The sequence below is a fragment of the Coenobita brevimanus genome, chromosome 95, assembly GCF_032717465.1.
Source record: "Coenobita brevimanus isolate Jiangsu-jjx chromosome 95, ASM3271746v2, whole genome shotgun sequence".
NCBI lineage: Eukaryota > Metazoa > Arthropoda > Malacostraca > Decapoda > Coenobitidae > Coenobita > Coenobita brevimanus.
The window spans coordinates 35,423,491-35,448,406 of NC_137048.1; the positions used below are offsets into that span (position 1 = coordinate 35,423,491).

Consider the following 24,916-nt stretch of genomic DNA (forward strand, 5'->3'; position numbering starts at 1 on the left):
TCACCTTAATTTGACCCAGATTTTCGTCCCTTTTCACCTTTTTTCATTCGTCCTTTTCATCTTATTTCTCTTCGTTCAGTGGCGGAATTAGATAGTACTACGGCTCTTCTGTACTACGCGCTTACCATACCACTTCTTCGTGACTAGCATCGTGTTCTTGTGACAGGTCAGTATTACCGATGGAGAGATGGTAATTTTAGGCCAAGTTTAAGTGGACATAGCATAGTATCCGGTGTTTTTTTGTTTACCACTGTGTTGTGTGTCATGTGTGTGTGTGTGTGTGTGTGTGTGTGTGTGTGTGTGTGTGTGTGTGTGTGTGTGTGTGTTCAATTGCCCTTTTAATTTCATAGAAGCACCAGACGATTTTATTCAGCTTAAGAAACACGTTTTGTAGAGAAGGGGTTTATGGGTCCGTACCTAACCTCTCCATTTCGAAAAGCCGCTCAAAATTCAAAATGCCTGTCAAAATTATCTTTCGATAAAATAATAATAATAATAATAATAATAATGATGATAATAATGCAGCGTGAAAGACGTTCTGATAATGGAGGGGTTAGTACTGAAAATTCTGTCCGCCACACCCCCTTAAAAAAAAAAAAAAAAGGTGGAGCCGTCAGTGGGGTACATAATGTGTCCATCTGTCCACCTTGCCCGTCATGCATCACGATTTTTAATTTCAACTTGGACAGGCGTGGCGAACCAACTTCAACACATGTCCGATTGATTGCGTCACGAAACAGTCGAACACCGAACGACAGCCGCACCATCACACGAAACAGCGGTGGGTGCGACGACAGTCCTTTTACAAGTAGCAGAGAAACAGCGAACGAAAAGCGTTCCGTTTCACGAAACAGTGGTGCAAGCTACTGCTCTCCTATTATTCGTTATAGCGAAACTACGGCACCAGACGAGATGAAACAGGGAAACAAGGAAACTAAACGATTATCCCAGTCCACGAGAAATTGAAAATGAGGCACTATATAACCACCCTTTCCACGAAATTGACAGAGTTGGGTAAATCCACCATTACATTACAGTACTATTGGATGAAACTACGAAAGAGGGCCAATAAGTTACCGTAGATTCCGCGTTCCTTTTCATATCGTTACATGGTTGGAGTAGAATGAATATACTTTGCTATGATCATGGACTGTAGTCACTGTACTTGCCAGGAATTAGTTAGTAAGGAAGTAAATGAAATGTGGGTGACTGGGACCGTAGAGTTCATCAATTTGGTCACACAAAAAGGCAGTTTCGTCCCTGTAGGCTTTACGTAATGTGTGTGTGTGTGTGTGTGTGTGTGTGTGTGTGTGTGTGTGTGTGTACGTCAGACTCTTTAATCTGAGGGAGACAGCCACGTAGGTTGTACATAATTTACACACATACGAGAATTTCCCTCAAAGTATAGCAAACGTTTATTTAATACTGCAATATTAAATAGCATCGTAGAGCCGCTTTGTAAAATGGAACGGAATAAAGACGCCACATCCATTCTCTCCATATTGCTTCTCACATCCACCCGTTACAAAGAAATACAATCAATATGGAGGCTTTATATTTAATTCAACTGCATACCAAGGTGTGAAATCGTGTGGCGCGTCTGTTGGAGTGTGGGAGGGTTGGAGGACCACAGGGAACGGACTGTGTGGCTTATTGGGCAATCGGATACGTAATAAAAGATACACTTACTCAATTATACACACATATACTGACACAGGCACATAATATAAAGCTGTATCGTGCTGTAGTGAAATGTGAAATTTATCTGAGAGAGAGAGAGAGAGAGAGAGAGAGAGAGAGAGAGAGAGAGAGAGAGAGAAAGAAAGAAAGAGAGAGAGAGAAGCAATAAGAGACACTGGAGACTTATGGAGAGACAAGCATCGGGCGTTTTATAGCAACACACACACACACACACACACACACACACACACACACACACACACACACACACACACGGCTCGATATATAGACTGCAGAATAAGACATAAATCTGATATTGGAACATAAACATATACACAGGAGCAGAGGAATAAAAAAAAAAAAACAGAAAATCGTAAAGAGACAGTAAGACGGAGACAGCAAGAGGAGAAGAGAGAGTAAGAATAAACAAGGAAAAGAAAGATAACAAGAAAACCAGAAATAGATAAGAGATAGTGGAAATGGAAGAGGAAGAACTACCAGATAAGATTAATATCGGATAATGGATATGCACAGTGGCGGGGAGAGAGAGAGAGAGAGAGAGAGAGAGAGAGAGAGAGAGAGAGAGAGAGAGAGAGAGATTGCAGTGATTAATGAAGTTTTGGGCGAGTAAGTGAAACGTGGTGGGAAGAGTCCGTAGAGTATCTCCAGAATTCATTCGTACTTAATCTTAGTAACTCGGTAAGGTCATTTATTTATTTTTTGCTTATACTTGTCGCAAATGAGAGAGAGAGAGAGAGAGAGAGAGAGAGAGAGAGAGAGAACGCTAGCTATGCATACAGATCGAGAAAATACAGCCGGAGAACATAAGACAAGAAAAGAGAGCACAGATAAAAAATACAGAGAGAAAGAAAAACGAAAAATAAACGGTGGATGAAAGACTGATAAAAAGGCTGGAAAAAAGGAGCCAGTGAGAAAGAAAAAAAAATCTCAAGAAATAGGAAACAGAGAAACTAAGAACGAGAAACAGAACAGCTTAAGAAATGAAAGTCGTATATACATTGCCTTGGAAAACTCCGTAGCACTTCTTCGTGACTAGTTTATGCCGATGTTAACCCTCTTTGATTAGGGACAGCTCTCTTTTGTTTTATAAGGATATGGTAGGCGATTTTTTTAAGAGACGGGAAAAAAACCTAGGGAAAGTGAAAGAGGTAAGATAAGTAAGATAAGCAAGATAAGTAAGGAGAAGGAGAAGAAGTAAGATAAATAAAACAAGTAAGAAGGAAGATAAGTAAGAAGGAAGATAAGCAGGATAAGTAAAGAGAAAGATAAGTAAGATAAGTAAGAAGGAAGATAAGTAAAAATAAGAAGGAAGATGAGTAAGATAAGTAAGATAAATAAGAAGGAAGATAAGTAAGATAAGTAAAGTAAGATAACTATGAAGGAAAATAAGTAAGATAAGTAAAGAAAAGATAAGTAAGATAAGTAAAGTAAGATAAGTAAGAAGAAAGATAAGAAGTCAAACAAGAAGAAAGGTAAGAAGTAAGTTGTAAGACAAGATGTAAGATAAGAAAAACAAGTCCTTCAGAGGTATGGAAGGAAAATGGCGTGATAAAAATATTGAATCCGGAGCAACAGGAAATAAGATCGTAACTCGTAAGACAAAAATTTCAGGACGCAGTAAAGCCCAGGACAACAGACCTCGAGAAATGGTAAAGCAAAAGTAAAAATAATGTAGCATGAAAAATAATAAAAAAATCATGGGCTCGTAAAGGGGTACAAAATATATATATATACTTTTTCGTACGGCGAGAGAGAGAGAGAGAGAGAGAGAGAGAGAGAGAGAGAGATTAATGGGTATAAATGTTTTAAAGTGCGTTGCTGAATAAGAGAGAGATTTATAGTTCATGAAATGTGATAATATGAGAGAGAGAGAGAGAGAGAGAGAGAGAGAGAGAGAGAGAGAGAGAGAGAGACAGACAGACAGACAGACAGACAGAGAGAGAGAGAGAGAGAGAGAGGGGGGGGAGGGAGAGAGAGAAGCAAGGGTCCTCAATTATGAAAGAAACACTGTGACGGTGGACGATACAGAGGAAGGAAATAAAAAGCATGATACAGAAAGAGGTAGAGAAAAACAGATAGAGCAAGAGAGAGAGAGAGAGTAACAGAGTGAGAGAGAGTGTACCAGCAGGAGAGAGAGAGCAAAAAAAAAGAGAGAGATAGAGCAAGAAAGTGAGAGAGAGAGTGTAGCAGGAGACCACAATTGTGAAAGTAACACAGGGCGACGCAAGTCTTTATGGCATCGTCATATTTTACGGCCCCTCACACCACAACAAAACCTTACCCCGATATCTTGATGTGTGTGTGTGTGTGTGTGTGTGTGTGTGTGTGTGTGTGTGTGTGTGTGAGAGAGAGAGAGAGAGAGAGAGAGAGAGAGAGAGAGAGAGTGCAAGTGTGTTTGGATTCATGATGTAGCTGTGTTTATGATCCCCTTATGTGTGTGTGTGTGTGTGTGTGTGTGTGTGTGTGTGTGTGTGTGTGTGTGTGTGTGTGTATGTGTGTGTGTGTGTGTGTGTGTGTGTGTGTGTGTGTGGTGTTTCCATTATAGTCCCCTGTCATGTTTTTCGGTGAGTTTTGATCAGAATTTCCTCCCCAAACAAAGGGTTATTTACAGACTTCGCTTTGCCGTTGTTGCTGTCATTGTTGCCGTTGTTGTGTTTTATTGCAGGCTCTACGAACGTTCAATTTTCTGACCATGGCTTGCCTTTATCGGGGACACATAGATAGGGAAATGGGGAGCTCTATACTGCACTGTCTGTCTGTATGTATGTATGTATGTATCTATATATCTCTGTCTCTCTATTTTTCTGTCTCTGTCTCTGTAACTGTATCTGTCTATCTGTCTCTTTCTGTCACTGAGCTACGTGAAATAAGCTGCTATGGGATGAGAATATGGGCCAAGTTAGATTATAAACATTATAGAAGAAATACAGGTATAATGAACACCACGATCTCAGGCTTGCAGAGTTAAGCTAAATGGAACAACACGACCCCCAGCAGACGATCGTGTGTACAAAAAAAACGTTCAGTTGTTGTGAACGTTCGTGGTGATAAACGTTTAGTAATAGTACAGGTATAATGATCATCCCGACCACAGGCTATCAGAGTTAAGCTAAATGAAACGCTCCCAACAGACGATCGTGATTGCAAAAAAACATTCGGCTCTTGGGAACGTTTGTGAGCGATCCTCTTGTTGCCACACCTTAATCAGCTTTGGAGGTGAATTAGAGTAAGAGGATTGACAGAGGGTATTGATTTCCGACCCGCCAAGCCTGCATACCGCTTGTTTGGAACGCCCTGTTAAAGTCTGTCCTGCCGTTTGCAAAGCCCCGATGCTGGCTGATTGGTCTCTATTAAGTCTCGTACGGATTGTTTGACTCTCTCTCTCTCTCTCAAAGAAAAAAAAAAGTAAGTTAATAATAGAAGGGAGGGAGAAGGGGACAAAGACAAAACCAGACTCAAGAATGATTCCTTTCTAATTTCATCGACGCTTTGCATTTAAAACACTGAAGTTCATAGACAGTGGGAAAGACAGAATTAAAAAGATAGAGTTCCGGTTTTAAGCATTTGCATATATGAAAGACTGAGAATATAGGTTAAATCTTGCTTGTTAAAATAGGACAGAGAATGGGTGAGAGTGAGACTGACCTGTCGATGGTGGGGGTGATGGCGAGAACGTTACGTAGCTCATTATATAGTCATGAGAGAGAGAGAGAGAGAGAGAGAGAGAGAGAGAGAGAGAGAGAGAGAGGATGTGTGTGTGTGTGTGTGAGGGAATTAATGCAATGTTGAGTATATCACAACCAATTTTAGAGTGCGTGTGTGTGTGTGTGTGTGTGTGTGTGTGTGTGTGTGTGTGTGTGTGTGTGTGTGTGTGTGTGTGTGTGTGTGTTTGCTAGTACCAACCTGCCGCAGCCGGAGAGATGACAAGGAAATTGAGACAAGCGGCCCCAGTACCATGGCCCATCACAGTGACATGGCCCGGGTCACCGCCGAACCGCACGATATTCTCCTGGACCCAATGCAGTGCCGCCAGCTGGTCCATTAGCCCGTAGTTGGCCACAGTAGCACGGCCAACGGGGTCCACGTTAGGGTTGAAGAAGCCTGAGGGAGGAAATGTGGAGTTGTTAATCTTGTCGTTGCTATGGAGACGTAGGTGGGAAATTGACGCTAGCAGAAACCCTGATGGATATTTAACGTTTAGGTTTGTGAGTCAGCTGAATAAAATGCCATCTCTGTCTGTCTGTCTTTCTTATTTATCTATCTGTCTATATCTATCTGCCTACCTACCTACCTACCCACCTACCTACCCCTCTCTGTCTATCCACAGCCAGAGGCCTTAATTTCAGAAGGGGTGGTGAATAACGAATTGCCTTCATGTCATTCTGTCCTCCACTATGAGGCTGCACATCCCTTCACTCATATACCTGTCCATCTTATCCCTCCTCCTCGTCCTCGGTCTTCTTCTTCCCCTCTCCCTCTTTCCTGCATACTATTTTTTCCATTATCTCGTCACACTATTGGTTGACATCGTGCTGACTTCGAATGATTTTTACATAGACTCACACACACACACACACACACACACACACACACACACACACACACACACACACACACACACACACACACACACACACACACACACACACACACACACACACACACACACAGCCAATACAGCAATTCAATTTTCACATGCATTGCTTTCATTACAGACACCCATTCTTGATTCAAACTTTGCCAGCATGAGGACGGGTTGAGTCTGGCTGTCACTCTCCCTTCCGTACGTGGTCCTGTAGTGAACCTTATATTGGGGTGATGAAGACAAAGATAGAAATAATAACTGCACATTGCTTGGCCGAGGGATAGATTAATGTAGATGATGTATATATCGTGTGTGTGTGTGTGTGTGTGTGTGTGTGTGTGTGTGTGTGTGTGTGTGTGTGTGTGTGTGTGTGTGTTAAGGCAAGGCGAAGACAACCCTTCCTCTCTCCCTTTCTCCGTCGCACCTCCGGCAGCGCGAGTATCTATTTTCCGAGGGGGACTGCCTCCTGACTCAAGACATACAATATATCAACGTCCCCCGCCCGTAATGTGACGCACCGCCAGAATACAAAATGACTACCTGATGGCACTATTCCTATGCTCACATTTTATGCTTGTGGGGACGGTGTGGTGGATGTGGGTACGACTGGTGTGGTGGTTGAGGTGGGTGGGGTTGATTTGGTGGTTGTGGTGGGTGGGGTTGATTTGGTGGTTGTGGTGGGTGGGGTTGATTTGGTGGTTGTGGTGGGTGGGGTTGATTTGGTGGTTGTGGTGGGTGGGGTTGATGTGGTGTGGTAGTGGTGGTGTGGTAAGTGTGGTAGATAGGGTTGGTTGTGGTAGGTATGGTGTTTTTGATAGCTATGGTGATAGTGGTGGGTGTGGTAGGTGGCGTAGCTGTGGTTAGGTTTGGTGGCGTGGTGAATGGTGGAATACAAGGTGGTTGTCCCAGGCTTCGTGATTTTGGTAGGGGTTGTGGCTGTGGTGATTGTGGTGGAGTGGTGGGTAGTTGCAGTAGGTGTGGTAGAGGGGCTGGTTGTAGTGGAATAGCTGGTAATTGCGGTGGTTGTTGCGTTTAGTGGGGCGGTAAGTGACAGAGATACGATTGATGGATTGACGTGTAGTGGCTTAGGTACGTTTGATGCAGTCGCCTGTGATGGTGGCTGTTGTTGTTGTGGTGGTGGTGGTGATGGTGCTGGTGGTTATTTTGGTGCTGGTGATGATAGTGGTTATGTTGATGATGGTGGTGGCTGTGATGATGGTAGGGGTAGAGTGGCTGATATGCTAGAGTGACTGGTATGGGAGTGGGTGGTGTGGTGGAATGGGCATGGTGATCTGAAGCAACCACACCACCAGGCTTCACTCACCCACAGCTAATTGAGTGGGTGAAGCCTGTCGGGTGGTTTCCATTACTTCCCCACGGTACCACGCTCACTTCAAGGAAACGTACAAACTCTGTCCATAAACGTATAAACAGTGTCCATAAACGTACAAACTCTATCCATAAACGTATAAACAGTGTCCATAAACGTACAAACTCTATCCATAAACGTATAAACAGTGTCCATAAACGTACAAACTCTGTCCATAAACGTATAAACAGTGTCCATAAACGTACAAACTCTGTCCATAAACGTACAAACTCTGTCCATAAACGTATAAACAGTGTCAATACACGTACAAACTTTGTCCATAAACGTATAAACTATGTCCAAAAACGTACAAACTCTGTCCATAAACGTATAGAGTATGTCCAAAAACGTACAAACTCTGTCCATAAACGTATATACTGTGTCCAAAAACGTAGAGTGTCCATAAACGTATAGATAGTGTCCATAAACATATAAACAATGTCCATAAACGTCTAAATTGTATCCATAAACGTAGAAACGCATAACGCCATCAGCACGAGTACGCTTTCTCCATTTTTTTCCCTATTTCATCCTCACGGCAGCTGTGAGTATAGTTCCGGCCCTCAGTAAGCACATGATACTTATCCAGTATTATCCAAATTTGATACTATGGTCGAGGGGCATCTCATAACAAGTTCTACCAAGTTTCCCACCGATAGCTTAAAGATAAATTCAACTGGGCAATATTAAAGTTCTCATTAAATTTATATAAGTGTTGTTGATGGTGAGAGAGGGAAGTGATGAGTATTTAGTGTGTCTTTTATTCGGTGTGTTTTGTGTCTTGGTCTGCAAGATTGGTTTACGCCTTCAGATTGGTAGAGGGATGGATTTAATGGTAGATATAAATAGTAGATGTTAGATGGCTGAATGGATGGGTGGATTAATGAACAGATAGGCAGACTGGTAGTGTGCTCGTGATGGTGCTAATGCATTCCTGTAGTTCCACCCGTACCACGCGAACGCCCCCCACCCCCCCCCCGAAAAAAAAAGTGGAATAGCACCATGATCATTTTCCCCCATAAATAATTTGAATTTCCACCCCATCGCTGGTAATGGTAGAGCTAAAATGACAGGCTTTTTGGCATAATTATTTTTGGGTATATGCATTTCGAATTTCCCTCCCATGCTAATGAACCACGCAGCGTAATTGGCACTCGAGGTTATTATTTTTAGACCTATTGGAGGCTTAGTAGCACCTGTTCTTTAGAGATTTATTTTACCTGTTACACCTTGGCATTACCTTGTGTGTTATATAATTTGAATGGAGAGAAATTTTGTATCAGTGATTTTTAAGGTTCAAATGAGGTATAAAGAGCAGAATTAATCGCTAAGGAAGAGGTGTAAAGAAACCCATGTTGAGTAAGATCCATGAGGCCATACGTCGTGCTGTCTCTGATGATAAAATTCTTGTCTCTTTATTATACTTGTAGCAAACATACATATCAAGAGCTGCGTGGAAGAGGAAATGAGGTGAAGATGACTTAATGGCACTTCCTCATCTCCCTCTTTACATCGGAACGTGTCTGGGAAATGGAGCTGGAAATGACACCACCTCAGCACATTACCCCGTTCATAACATTTCCACAGCCTGAAAATTGCAGTACCTATTCACATTAACGCATTTCCAAGTTAGGGCAGTGGAGATTTAATGGTCCCACATTTCCCTAGGTCTCTTATGGTTTTCCTGTCTAGTCGTGAATAAGATGCTTTGACACTGAGACCATGTGATTATTAATGTTTCTACCTACAGTTCTAACATTTCTACCACTATACGATTTCCTTTGATATTTTTTTGAGAGAAGTTTCCGGCTATTGCACGACCAGTTTCGAGTAAATGTATATATCTCAATTTCTGCCAATATTGAATTTCCTGATTTTTTTTCTTTTTTTTCATTTTTTTTTTTTTTTTGAGAAACTTAAGATTATTGTACGACCAGTTTTGAGTATGTAAAAAATGCCATCTCAACATGGGCTCGGTTCTCAGCCATTGCGGAGCTGCAGTTACTCGTGGGTGTGTGTCCTTGTCTTTTAAGGAAGCACCCTAGCACCACTTCCTTAGTGATTTAGTTTTGGATTAGTCCTAGAAAAAGCTCCTAAAGTTTGAGAAAAATCCTGCTGATCACTTTGTCTATACAGTTTATTAAAGTTATTAGCGGTGTATTAATTGGTGAAACTAACGTTAATTCTACAGGTAATCTTATTTCTAACTCTCCGTACATAGTGCAGGACGAGAAGAGCTCAGTATGACGTCACTTCAGCATATAAACACACTAGTGATTTTCCACAGGACGAAAATGGCACTATCTCAACATTACTTCAAGATTTCTGAGACAGGAGGATACGCGGTGAAATCATAATGGCCCAACAGCCTCTCGTGGTGTACTCTCCTTGCCTGGATTAAGTCGCTTTGACGTTGAGAATACGTAATTTCTATTATTTTCTCGCGCAGATTAATTCTTTTGCTGCTGAACACAGAGCCCAAGTGTTTTCTCGTGATGTATGCAAGGAGCAGGGAAGGAATTAATATTTAAAAGGAAATTACAAGCTCATAACTTCCTTCACAACGAAATGTAAATGTTGGGTGGGAGAGAGAGACAGGATAGAGTTAGAATTCTGTATTTTCTCTATCGTTTTGGGCCACACATAACCCGTCTTCAGAGAGTTCCGTGTAGCCAGGAACGGTAAAGAAAACAAATTATCCAAGATCTAACCTGTGTCTCTCCCACCCAACATTTCCACTCGTCAAGATGGATCATATATATAGCGAAGTCTGTTGGGTATAAGGGACTGAAAATGCCATTGGCTCAACATATTAATTCATTTTCAAGTTACGGAGATGCGAAAATGGCGCTTCTCCAACACATCAACGCATTTCCGATTGACGGGGATACGCGGCAAAGGCTTAATGGCTCGAGATTTCGGTGCGTCTCTCGTGGATTTGCACTGCTTGTCGCGATTAAGACGCTCTAGTGCTCCTTAGAACGTCTTGAAGCAGGATTTATAAAGTCTTCTAATACTGAGAGTGACTAAGATTGTTTGTATTTAGGCTTGTGTTTATTCATAAAGATATCAGACTTTTTACAACCACATTAGAGTTAATATTAATGTGAAAAAATCAGAAAAGCGAAATGATCTGTTAAACGATATTCACTTTAACTAGGCGTAAAAATGGCATATCTCCATCATGAACGCTGAGCTGTAACAAAAGGTCAGGCTAGAATATGATGCTAGTCACGAAGAAGTATTATGGAAAGGGTGCAGGACCGTAATATTGTCTTTCTCTGCAACGGAGCAACGGGAAAGAAGCTGCAAAAAAGGATGAACATTTGGGGCAAATTAAGGTGAAAGAACTAAAGAGATAAAATACGAAGACCAAAATAATCCGTAATATTAGGTAATGGTGATGGAGGCTTCCGTATCCTTCAACGCGTCCTTCAAATAGGTTAGAATCCTTAATAAATAGGATTAAATAGGATTCCAAGTGCTGAAAACCTCTTAGAGTCTCCCCTCCGTAATGGAAACGAAGGAGTTGGCTGGAATTGCATCCTTACCCTCCCCTCCTCCCCCCTTAACCAAGATGGAAGTTGTGCATCAAATGTGTCCGAGTTTCCGAGTGGTGAGAGGCGGAGGTGAGGCAGACCGAGGAGGGGTAGACGGAGGCCGAAGCTAGGAGATAGAGACAGCGTAACAAGAACAGACGCGAGGTAATGGAGGCGAGAGAGCTTGAAAACGGGCTTATATACTGGTGAGGAGCTTTGAGAGAGAGAGAGAGAGAGAGAGAGAGAGAGAGAGTGTGAGTTGGGTTGGGTTGGTGTATTTTGGTTGGGTGTGCATGTTTCTTGCCTACTTTCCCACCTCTTCCAAAACACACACACACACACACACACACACACACACACACACACACACACACACACACACACACACACACACATTCATTTGAGTCGGGGTGTTTCTTGCTCACCTTACCATACCCCCCCTCCTCCTCCTCCTCCTCCTCCTCCTCCTCCTCCTCGATGCTTTAAAACGAGACTGACTTCTTTCCCTCCCCCTCATCTCTTCTTTTCTTTCTTTTCTCGTCTTCTCTACTTCCTCCCGCTTCCAGTATTCCTTCCCTTTCATTCCTCCCCCTTCTTCCCTATTTCTCGTATTCTCTCACATTCATCCCTTCATTTTTCCCACTCTTCCTTCATTGTACAATTCGTCCCCATTCCTTCTCTCCTCTCCTCTCCTCTTTCCTTCCCTATGTTGCGCCTTCCCACCTTTCCCTCCTTCTCCCTTCCCTTCCCTTCCCTTCCCTTCATTTTCCACATCGCCCTCTTCTCTCCTCTCTTCTCTCATCTCCTCTTTCCCCTCATCCTTTTTCCTCTCAACCACAGAACACTACTACCCAACCCTCATCTCCAGTCCTATCCCTTCCCCCTATCTCTCTCTCTCTCTCTCTCTCTCCCTTCCTCCTCTCTCTCCTCCTCCCTCCACCTCTTTGCGCTTTTGATGCACTGGGAGCCTGACTGCTTCTTACTCCCCTCCACCCCACAACGATGCTCCTAACCTCCCTCCCTTCCGACCTGCTTCCCTTCCCTCCGTCACTGGGTTCTTCCTTCCCTTCTAGTTCTTTTCCATCTCCTCTCCAGCTCTCCTTTCCACCCCTTCCATCCCCTATGTCATCTCTCTTCGTCACCCTTTCTCCTCCCCTTCCTTCTCACTCTCCTTTCTTCTTCCTCTTCTCCATCTCTTCGTTTGTCCCCGTCCCTCCATCCTTCCTTTTCCTTTCTTCCATCTCGCTTTTCATCCCCTCCCCTCCATCCCTCCTCCTTCCCCGCCCTTCCATCTCCCCATCCATCCAATCTCACGCTCATTTCTCCTTTCCCCACCCATCCATCTCCCTACCTTCGTACTCTTCCCTCCCTTGTTCCCACATCCTCCCCTCCGATCTAAATCCTCCCTTCCCCCTCTTCCCCTCCCACCCCTTCCTCCTCCTCCTCCTCCTCCTCCTCCTCCTCACTATCAGATATGACCTTTGCTGTTACGCTGCCAAAAACCGTTTCTTTAATCAATTAATTCCTCCCCTACTCCCCTTCCGTAATCCCTCTCACCCCTTGTTTCCCCCCTTTTCCCCTTCTTTTCTCTCCCTTCCCCTCCCTTCTTCTTCCTCCTCTCTTTCCTCTCGCTCTTAACCTTGATGGTACTGTCTCCCTCTCTTCCTACTCTTCACATTCTCTCTTCTGTTCCTCTTTCACTTCCCCTTTTCTTCCTCATCTCTCCCCCTTTTCCTTTCATCTTTTCATTTATGCTCCTCCTTATATTTCCACTTTCTTCTCCTTCAGTCCATCTCTTACCATCCCAGCCTCAGTTCTCGTCCCTTCCTGTCTTTCCTTCCTCTCATCCTTCCTCCTCCCCGTCCCTCCGTCCTTCTTGTTCCTCCCTCCCGTCCCTCCTTCCTGGTGCTCCGGGCTTTGCATCTCGTTTTCCGTCACTTTACACCCGTGATGCCTCTTGCCGGCAAATTATAGCTAAATATTTCTCTTGTAAGCGGATTATTTCCACTGCGTTACGGCCACCTGAGTTCCCGGACGCAATTTCGTAGTTTATGACGAAACGCCGTACGTAGTTTGCTGCACCACGCCACTTGCTGTGTGTGTGTGTGTGTGTGTGTGTGTGTGTGTGTGTGTGTGTGTGTGTGTGTGTGTGTGTGTGTGTGTGCTGTATTTGCGTATGCATGACTGCGTATGTATGTATCTACCTCGAAATGTATATATGATCATTTAAATGTATATAAATGAGTATATACCCATCAGGTACTATATGTATGCATCATATGAACCGGTGTATAGGTAATGTATAAGTACTGTATGGGATATGTGTGTGTCAGTATACTCGTATATGTGTATCCGTATGTATTTTATGTGCATTATACTGTATGTGTATGTATGTATGTATTATTTATGTATGCACGTACGTTATGTATGCATTTATTTAGAACCCTGGTGATTTCCTACCCTTTTTCTTATTGCTATTATATATATAGTTGTTGGTGTTTGTACCACATAGAGAAGCCATAATATCCTTGTGGGCCAAGAAGGATCCGTAGCACCTCTTCCTAAGCGATTTATTTTGCATGATAATTATTTACCCCTTTAGTGTGATGACTCATTTTCCCCCTGAACGCATGAAAACACTAGATGATTTAATTTTGTATGAGAAAGATTTTGGAAATGGAAAGCTCGATATATAATGCAGCACCTCAAACCATTCACTACTGTAGGTGAAGCTGCAGGAAATCGTCTAAAGGTAACAAGACTAAATTAACAGGGAGTGCATCCTAGTGGAGGGGTTAATAGCGACATCTTTTTCAAATTAAAAAGAAAATGAGAAAGGACGAGGGAGAGGCACATTGGATTGTCTTTGTTTCTGTGTTGTGTGATCTGGGTCAGGGTTTTAACATGGGGGATGGGTAGGGGAATGAGAGAGAACACCGGAGATAAGGGATGAGGGGCAAGAATGTGGGTGGATGGGGGATAGGGCAGGACGAACATAAGGATGGGGGAGTGAGGAGAAGACAGGGCGAGAACAAGGATGAGGAAGCGAGGACAGGAGAACGATAACAGGACGAAGGTGAGGATGAGGGGACGAGGATAAGGATGAGAGAACGATTACGAGCGAGGACGAGAGAGCGAGGCAGACTGTTCGTCCTTGCAGTGTGTGGTTTGGCCCAGTGCCACCCCGGCGGAGAGGACAGGCCCCAGAGTTACGGGGTGTGGGGCAAGGTGCTTCTCGAGAGGGGAGGGGGGAAGATGAGTGAGGAGGGGGACTGGATGGGGGTGTGGGGCAAGGTACTTTTTGAGGGGAGGGGGAAGACGAGTAAGGAGGAGGGGCTCGATGTGGGTGTGGGGCAAGGTGATTCTCGAGAGGGGGTGAGGTCTAGTAAAATGGAGGGGGGGAGGCAAAATATGGGTGGAAGCAGGGATAATGGGGATTGACTGTGGTGAGATACTGGAAAGGATATAGATAATGTTGTCTTATCCAGTTAAATATCCCTCTAAAGTGTTAACAGTGACAGTCATATTTTCGCCAAGTGATGTTTAAGAGGATTTAGCAAGTAATTTCGTCAGTCGGATGGCACAGGTATTCTTTATTTAATTCTGGCCACCTGAAGACGATTTTACTAAGCTCGGACGACTTTTAAAACTAGGGGATTAGGTACACTTTTCACTGATCCACTGCATATAAAAATCTCAGAAATAATATCAGTAATTTGGATATAAGACAATAGCCTTATATCGTACTAAAAGGGTTGATGAGGGTGATGGTAGTGACAGTCATTCTCTTCCTCCTCTCACCTTCCTTCTCTTCCCTTCCCACCTCGTCCTCTCAACTCCCTCATCCCTCCCTCCTCCTCCCCCCTCATCTTCTCCCTCCCCACCCATCCCACATCCCCTCCCCCTCTCCCCACCCCCCACTTCCTCTGGCAGGCCCGTCTATCAGGAGTTAATGAAAGCAGGAGTAATTATGTGAAGCTGATATTGCAGGAGTGCTGATGACTGCTGCGAAAAGACTTGGCGAGATGACAAGGCCGGTGATGATGATGATAATGATGATGATGGTTCTGTGAGATGACAAAACGGGTGATGGTGGTGGTGATCATGATGGTGGTGGTTCTTATGTCGCCTTTTTCTCTCATATTTTTAGCCTTCCTAGATTCGGCTAGATGAAAGAATCGGTTGGTAATGATGATGATGATGGTGGTGGTGATGATAATGATGGTGGTGGTGGTGGTGGTTATGTGATTATGGAGTAAGGAGTTATTATGGAAGTGAGGAGCAATGGAACTTACACCTTTAAGATAACACTACAGGTAACAGTAAAGATACCACGCTGACAGTAAAGATAAGAAAAATAATTCCAGTGATGACCCTAAGAAAAATAATCCCAGAGTTGATCCTACCTAAGATGCCGAGTCTGTAGTTAATGGTGACCACTATGATCCTTCCCAGCGCGGCCAGCACAGATCCGTCGTAGAGACTGGCGGATCCCCATTCGTAGGACTCCCCGTGCACGTAGACAACGACGGGGTAGGCAGGGGATGGCTTGGCTGTGGGAGAGATAAGAGAGATAAGAGAAGGGGTATCTATCCGTCTATCTATCTATCCATCTATCTATCTATCTGTCTATATAACATGAGTAAATACGGGTGATACCAGTAGTTAATCTAGACAGGAGTTGTAATGGCCGATTAAAGTATATTTGATAGGCGTGTAATTTATGGTGATGAGATTGGTGTGTGTGTGTGTGTGTGTGTGTGTGTGTGTGTGTGTGTGTTAATTATCCATGCATACACTCTTCCATCCCTATACACAGACGCACATAGATAGAAAAACTTGAAAAGCGTACAAAGCGTTTCATGTTTTCAATTCTGCTAAGCGCCATAGTGCACTGTATTTATTTTTAACTCTCTCTCTCTCTCTCTCTCTCTCTCTCTCTCTCTCTCTCTCTCTCTCTCTCTCTCTCTCTCATGTGACAAATTATGAAAATGGAGGAATGTCAAGAGTAAAGAAAATGGTGCATAAAAACGAGAATAATTTTTGAGGGGTCACTGTGTTATAATGTTTCGTTTTTATCAGCAGTAAGTTTGTGGTTAGGTGTAGTTAGTGTATAATGAGTGTGAGAGTAGGGCGAGGAATGCTAACTGTAATGACATCATTCTAACCATGTTTTCTCTCTGATACTGGGGATCATCATCATCATCATCATCATCATCATCATCATCATCATCATCATCATGCTATCCCCAATTCTCACAGCTACTCGTACAAACGTTTAAAACTATATTATTCCGAGGAATCTCTATCTATCTATCTATTTTTGTATCCAGTTATTCTAAATACTCTTTCTTTTTTCCAGGTTATTGTGATAAAATAATGAACTACGGGATTGTGACGAGGAACACAGCATCGCCATTGAACACCTCACTAAAGGTATGTAAGGTGTGCAAATTTGTCACCTAGTCATTTAAAAAAATAATATTCGTTCTTAAATATACCTAGCCATACGTCATTTACTCAAGTGTAATTAATAACGAATAACGAAGATACACATAACGTCACCCCCAACAACGCCACGAAAACAACCAAATTACTCGTTTTTCGATATACCCTTACGTCATTAATTCCGGTGTCATTAATAACGCACAACGAAGATAGAACGTCACCAGCAACAACGCTAAATAAACAAACGACCAGAATCCTCCCCCTGTCAGAGTATTGTAATTATAAAGCGTAAAGCGAGGTCCATTTTGCATATAAAGCTGCGTAAATGCGTAGGTTATATACAGGGGGGAGGGCTCTACATACAGACGGGGGCCATTAGAAATAAATCATGTAGCGTAATCGAGCTCATTGGGGAAAATAGTCCATGCATCTCATTAGTACACGTAATTACCCCCGCGGCAAAGATCGCTTGTTACTGTCGGTCGGTAAGTGGTGTAATGAGGGTGAGTTAGAAATGTGTTAGGGATGGGGTATGTGTTGAGAGGGATGTGGGGTTATGGGCATGTGGGAGGGTTTGGTGTGGTTAGAGATGGGGTGATTTTGCATGTGTGTGTGTGTGTGTGTGTGTGTGTGTAAGAGAGAGAGAGAGAGAGAGAGAGAGAGAGAGAGGGGGGGGATGAATAAGTTGACGAAGGTCGAAGTCAACTGTGGTAAAAAAGAATATATTGATGTTTAGATGAAAAAGTACAGAATGATGGTGTTGTTTTCATTGATAGGTAGACAGATGGATAGGTAGGTAGACAGGCAAACAGGCAGGTAGGCAGGTAGGGAGGTAGGTAGGTAAAATAACTAGACAAATGGATAACACGAATAGTAATTGTGTTCGTATCAGTATCTTCGGAAGTGACCTAAAACGACTTCACGTGACCTTCCCTGCATCAAGTGGGCGAATGAGGTTCACGTGACCTTCGCTGCATCAAGTGGGCGAATGAGGTGACCTGTAATGCCATGCTGAGCGACTCCACACTGACTGGAAGCTCTTGAATGAATCGCCACCCACTTCAGGCCTAATGACGTGGTTTGCATGATATTACCCCGTGGAATGCCTGCGGTGAAGATATTGGCTCGTTTACTCGTTGACCTTGTGATACGAGAGAATATTTGACTTCATGTGTGGTATTACGGAGGGAGGAGGAGGCAGGGAATTTCTTGAGGGCATGAGAACACGGTAATTTCTGGTGCAGGAAGAAGGAAGGCTTTGGTGGTGGTGGTGGTGGTGGTGGTAAGGGTGGTGGGTATGGTAGTATTTGTGTCAGTAGTCGTGATGGTGGTAATGACAGTGGTAATGGTAATGATGGTTGTAATGATAGTGGAAATGGTGATAATGGTGTTGATGGCAGTGGTATTGATGGTCAAAATAGTGTCGCTGCTGTTGGTGGTGGTAATAGTGGTGGTTTTGGTGGTAGGGGTGGTGGCAGAGGTACTAGTGGTGATGGTGTTAGTATATGGTGGTGGTGATGGTAGTGATGATAGTGGTGGTGGAGGCAGCTGTAGTGGTAGTAATGGTAGTGATGGTTGGAAGAATATAGCACCCAAAGGTATCGAGATGAGAGCTTCTTCGGGTACCGCCTGACTTGATACTGACTGACGAGAGGCCTGATGGTGAGGCTCCCAGTGCTGATGGAGAGCGGAGGGGGGGGGGCAAAGAGGGAGAGGTTGAAGGGGGATAGAAGAAAAGTGGGGGGCGAGCTTGAGAGGGGAGGTGAGGCGAGGGGAGAGAGAGGTTAGGGATGAGGAAGAAAGGTGTGGGGCTTGAGAGGTGAGAGGAAAAAGGAGAAGGGACTCAGAGGGAGTGGAAATTGATGGGGGAGATCATGTTTTTGATGCTGATGGTTGCTTTGCGTGTTGATATGGGAAGGGGTAGGTAGGATGGGTTGGGGAAAGGAGGAAGGGGTAGGTAGGAAGAGTTAGAAAAGGGGGAAAGGGTTGGAGGGGTGCGGGAAGAGGTAGAGAGGATTGAGAGATGAGGTGAATTGTGGGTGAGGGAACTGAGAGTAAGGGGTCATCGTTTGAAGATTACTGAAGAAGGGGGAGGGGTAATTTTTTAGAGTTGATGAGGGGTTTATGTGTTGAGGGAGGGGGAGAGATCAGAGGGCAGGAGTTGGACAGGGGAGGGATTGAGAGGGGAGAGGTGGGGAGGGAGCAGGAATGAGGAGGCGAGGAGGGCAGTGTTTCAGGAAATATTGAAGAACAGGTTGGGAGGTGAGAGTCATTTTTTCTTTCCTTTTTTCTGTTCTTTTCTTTTTTAGAGTGGGGTCGGCCGGGAGAGAAATTGGGGGCGGGGCGTGACGGGGAGAAAATGAGAGGAGAATGGTGGGGGCAGGATTGGTGGGAGAGATGTCTGGTGGGGAAGGGAGGAGGGGGATGGTGTGAGGTGGGAGATAATTGTGTTGTTAGAGGAGGCGAGTGTGGTAATGGAAGGAGGAGTGTGGGGATGACAGTGGTGGATGTGGTGCTAGTGGAGAGAGAGAGAGAGAGAAAGAGAGAGAGAGAATTCTTGTTCCTTTCTTACAAACAAACCCCTTTTGTCTGTCTATCTATCTATCTATCTATCTATCTCTTTAACTAGATTCAAACACCCAATCACAAAAGGGACAGCCACAAATGAATCATCTATGTCACCCTGTTCTCCCCCAACAGGCTGCCCTCTCTCCAACTCACACCACCCACGTCCATGCCTAATACCACACAGTATAATTCCACTCACATACACCCAGCCACTCAAACACTAAATATGTATCTGCCCACCTGAAGTCACCTTGAAGCAGTAATACCAGGGAAGCCGACAAAACGCTGGCTGGAGGCATTCATAGCGCGATTTTATATAGCGCGATTTTATATAACGCGATTTTATTTAATGCGATCCTCAAAGAAAATGCCGCGGCGATTTTAAACAGCGAGTATATGCTGCATCGTTCGTAGGACTTCCGGGTCACTATTTCGTAGCGACGATAGGAAAGGAAAATACGTGAATAGCTTTAGAAACAGCGGCTGTTCACGACCGTCTTTTCACTTTGACTTGGCCTAAAAATTGCCATCTCTGCACCTTTCCCATCGAGAATTTGTAACGAGGATTTGAAGAGAAAATGCGTGAATTGTTTTGAAAAAGAGGGTCCTGATCAGAGTTTGTGTAGTCAGTGTTTCAAAGCCTTCAGTGATTTGTGAATGTTTGTGTGTGTGTGTGTGTGTGTGTAATTCACCGGGTCGGTCAGGATCACTTGATGGTCGTGATCGTCAGCTTTTACCCTCCCGGAAGGGAGCTGAGAGCTCATATAGTCCGATCTAAGGGCAAGGCTGTGACCTTCACACACGCACACACCCGTCCCCTTGCTCAAGGGGGACAGTAACCACCCACTTCGTCAGTGAAACTTTTCGCAACCTGAGCGAGGCGCGAACTCCCGTCTACCAGATGGCAAGCGAGAGCGTTACCACTGCACCAGCGAGCTGTGTGTGTGTGTGTGTGTGTGTGTGTGTGTGTGTGTGTGTGTGTGTGTGTGTGTGTGTGTTTGACATGCTGTTAATACTTCTCCATATTTTATGTTTTTTCTTTCTTTGGTTTTGGATTTGAATTCACCCATTATTATAGGTGGTGATTAGGGATTGAGTTATGGTAGTGGTGATGACGATGATTATGATGATGATGAGGAGGAGGAGGATGGACCCATAAACTAAGATTACACACAAACACCCCACACACATAACCCCCCCACACACAACCCTCTCACACACACGACCCCCACACAACCTCACCCCCCACACATCATCACACCCCTCCCCTCCCCTCCCATGTCCCCGTCTTTTCCACCTTTTTATCTCGCGTGTTTCTCCGGCGCGAAATTTACAGCAATGGCTTGGCACCTTTTCAGAGTTTACAGAGGATGAGGAACTAGGGTTGTGAGTCTCGGCAGGGGTAGATATGAGGCAGAAATCAGGGGGAAATGGTGTTGTAGGGAGGGGAAGGGAAGAGAGAGGGAAGGGGGAGGGACGAGAGAGAGGAGGGGGAAAGGGAATACTTGGGGTGGCGACAGGACCGGGAGGGGAAAAGCGAGACTGAGGGAAGAAATGGCATAGGAGGTGGAGGGAAGGGATGAGGCGCCTTCCTGCTTCTTTATCCTTGTCTTTTAAAATACTTATAATAGTTACGAGTATTACTTTCCCTGTAAAAAGTAACCTAGAAAGGACCAATATGTCTCATGCTTTTTTCGTTACTTTGTACTCCTTCATACTCCTTTGAGGGAAGACGATACTGGGGGAAGAAATGATAAAAGGGGACTTGGAGAGAAAAGGAGCAAGAAGGTAGGAGTGAGAGAGAGGGGGAGGGAGGAAGGAAAGAAGGGGAGATAATAGGTCACATGAATGCTGTAGGGGGTGGGGAGGGATGGGGATGGGACAGTGGGTAAGCAGAAGGGGGAAAAGGTCAGGGGAGTAGAGGGAGCGGGGGGAAAAGATGAAGGAAGTTAATGGGGAGGAACGGACTGAACCCAAGAGACATATGGGCAGGGTCGGAAGGGTTGATGAGGTCTTGAAGGGGAACAGAGGGGGAAGGAGTGTAGGGGGATGCTGGGAGGAGAGAAGGGGAGGGGAGGAAAACGAGGGAAGAAGGGGGATTGATTAAGGAAAGGTGTGGGAGGGAGAAAAGAAATGAAAGGGAGCCGAGAGAGAGAGAGAGAGAGAGAGAGAGAGAGAGAGAGAGAGAGAGAGAGAGAGAGAAAAGAAAGGAAAAGAACAAAGAAGAGGAAAACGCGATTAGAGAAAGTGAAGGCCGGGAAGAGAGGGGAAGGTACGTGATAAGAATTGTGTGTGTTTGTGAGAGAGAGAGAGAGAGAGAGAGAGAGAGAGAGAGAGAATTGGAGAGGTATTGGTTGGCTATTGAAGGGGGAGAGGGAGAGAAGAGGGGAAAGTGGAGGTTCAGGGGAGGAGAGAAGTGGGTGAGGGGTTAAAATGGAGTGGAGTTTCGGGAAAGGGGGAGAATGGGGGGAGTGGGGGAAAGAGGGGGAGTGGGGGTACAGGGGAGTGGGGAGAGAGGTGTGTGGGGGAGGGGGAGTGGGGGGAAGGGGGGGCCAGCCGTGGTAAAAGTTGGAGGACTATTGAGGTAAAAAATCTATGACGGGTTGTTAGTCGTTTGGCGGATAACGAGCGGACAGTTTGTGTTCTTTGTGTACCCGCCTGTGTGTGTGTGTGTGTGTGTGTGTGTGTGTGTGTGTGTGTGTGTGTGTGTGTGTGTGTGTGTGTGTGTGTGTGTGTGTATGTGTGTGTGTGTGTGTGTGTGTGTGTGTGTGTGTTTTATGTGCTTCTGTATGTTCTCGTGTGTATGTACATTCTCCCATGTGTATCCAGTTCCTATGTGTGTAATGGGAAAGTGTGCATGGAGGTGTATATTGCAGCATGTATATTTTAGCATGTGTGTGTGTGTGTGTGTGTGTGTGTGTGTGTGTGTGTGTGTGTGTGTGTGCTCGCTCCACTGGCTTCAACATCAATAGAAGTTCATCAGAGAACAGTAAATGAATATCAATTACCTTTTTTTTTATCCTTCATTATTACCTCGCAACCAATTTTAACAAACATTTTAATCGCTTTTTATCGTCCATTTAAATCCATTATTCATTAATCCACTAAATCCCTTAAGCGTTGAGGTACTGGGATTTTATTTAAGCCAGGCGATTATATTCAACTGAGATCAATTCTGGCGGACAAGGTTAAATATTTTTCAACTCTTTTTTTTCAACCAGTTAAATCCATTGTTCTCTCTCTCTCTCTCTCTCTCTCTCTCTCTCTCTCTCTCTCTCTCTCTCTCTCTCTCTCTCTCTCCCTCTCCCAGCACGTTTTCCTTAGCGATTTAGTTTGTATATTACACGTGAATCACCTCAGTTTCACTTCTACCTTCCCGTCAACTTGGCCCTGTGACTCCCACGTGAACATTGACGAATTGCTTCATTATCACCTCATATTCACCTCACTCATCTCTACCTCATCTTCCTCACCTCCTCAGCTCATCCTTCCTCAGTAACATCATTTCAAACTCATCTCAACCTCATCTCAACCTCACCTCATCCTCATCTCACACTCACCTCACCTCATTCTCAAAAACCTCATCTCAGCCTTACCCTCGTCTCAACCTGATCTCAACCTTACCTCAACCTCATCTCAACCTCATCTCAACCATACCTCAACCTCATCTCAGCCTCATCTCAACATCACCTTAGTCTCCAAAGCCTCATCTCAGCCTCACCCTCATCTCAACCCTATCTCAACCTCACCTCAACCTCATCTTAAACTCACCTCAACATTACCTCAACCTCACCTCAACATTACCTCAGCCTCATCTCAACCTCACCTCAACCTCAATTCAGCGTCCCTTTAACATTGCCGTACCTTCTGGCCCTGAGGTGAAAAAACTTAATCACTTCATCACGTTGACGTCACTCACCTCACTGCCGTAGAGCTGAGATAAGGTGCTCTCTCTCTCTCTCTCTCTCTCTCTCTCTCTCTCTCTCTCTCTCTCTCTCTCAGCATATCACTTCATTGTAGGCGAAGAGATAACTTGGCTTCTTTGTGATCTCTTGCTCCCTCTCTCACTTCCTCTCTCTCTCTCTCTCTCTCTCTCTCTTGCTCTCTCTCTCTTTCTCTCCTGTGGTATCTCAGAGCAGGGAGTATCAAGACTACACTCTCAATTATTCATGCTTTCTCATTTTGTTTCACTCGGTTTCTTTCGCTCTCAATTTCTCTCTCTCTCTCTTATGGGACCTTTGTAGTATATCGCTGCATGGTATTTGGTGGTATGTTTCTCTCACTCTCTCTATCTGTGTGTGTGTGTGTGTGTGTGTGTGTGTGTGTGTGTGATGAAAGGGCTTTATGTTGGAAATTTGTTGTGTGTGTGTGGGTGAGGGGAGCGCTGATATGAATTTGTGTGTGCAGCCTTTTACGTGTGCGTGCCTGGCCAACTTTGTACGTGTGTGTGTGTGTGCGTGTGGGTGTGGGTGTGTGTGTGTGTGTGTGTGTGTGTGTGTGTGTGTGTGTGTGTGTGTGTGTGTGTGTGTGTGTGTGTGTGGGTGTTGTTTCTGTTAATGCATATATGTGTTTGTTTGTGTCAGTGTGTGTCAGCTTAGATTTAAGTGTTTTAGTAATAGTTTGTGTGTTTTTCCGTGCTTGCATCTCTGTTTGCTTTAGTCTCTGTATCAGTTTGACCTCACCGACAAGCAGCCTATTTCACCCCCCTCCCTCAAAATAATAAATGAGAAAAAATTACTAAGTTAATTATACATTTATTATATCCAGGCACTGAATTATATTGCTTTCACATTGAAGTGGTCAAAGAAGGCAAGATCAGACACCTCAAGCTTCAGAACTCCTCTAAGATGAATAACACCACCTGAAGACAGCCAGAATAAAGTAAGATGCTTTTCATATCCGTAAGAGAGATAATTATACATTTTTATAGTGGTTAGGAGAGTAGACTAGACTGAGGCCTTAATTATTGGTGTCCAGGTAATGCTTAATATTTTAGAGCCAACCTGCATCAAAACATATTTAATTCGGTGATTAGCGGGACAGGTGAGGCGTGAAACAAGGTAGAGGGTACTAAGCTGGATTCTTTCTTATTGCCTGTATGTCTGTGTCTGTTTGTCTGTGTTTTGTTCATAGTGGTACTAAGCGTTATTATGTGTTTTTCCTGGGCCGTCTGTCTGTCTGTTTTGCTTATTTACCTGTCTGTGAGGTGTGAAGATGGCTAGACAGTACTAATCTACATTCTCTGTTTGCCGTAAGGGATACTGGATTTTGTCTTGTTTTTTGACGGTCAGGGAGAGAGAGAGAGAGAGAGAGAGAGAGAGAGAGACAGACAGACAGACAGAGACAGAGACAGACAGACAGACAGACAGAGTTTCTGCGTGAACTGGAAGCGAGAGGAGAGGAGAGCGAAAGATAACAGAGGGAAAGACAGGGTGAAATTGAGGTGTGCATGTTTCGTTGTGAGAGGAGAGGAGAGGAGAGGAGAGAAGAGAAGAGGAGAGGAGAGGAGATGAAAGGAGATGAGGTGAGGAAAGGAGATGGGAAAAGAGAAGAGAAGCTGAGAAATGAGAAGCGAAGAGGAGAGAAAAGAGGAGCACACCTCTTACATGAGCGTTGGATGTGTTTCCTCTTCCGTCCATTACTCTTGAACCCGAGGCAGGAAGGGAAGAGGAAGAGGAGCTATGGAGAGGAGAAGGGGAAGATTGG

At 44.4% G+C, this 24,916-nt stretch overlaps 1 protein-coding gene across 1 annotated transcript in view; it reads right to left on the reverse strand.

Moving 5' to 3' along the window:
* The window catches only part of LOC145413130 (neuroligin-4, X-linked-like), a 98,354-nt gene that overhangs the window by 7,168 nt on the left and 66,270 nt on the right, over positions 1 to 24,916 (reverse strand). The window contains exons 2-3 of the mRNA XM_080282848.1: positions 15,601 to 15,747; positions 5,605 to 5,802 (exon numbers count right to left, since the gene is read on the reverse strand). Of these exons, the coding sequence (XP_080138974.1) occupies positions 5,605 to 5,802; positions 15,601 to 15,747 (345 nt within the window). The remainder of the gene's footprint in view (positions 1 to 5,604; positions 5,803 to 15,600; positions 15,748 to 24,916) is intronic.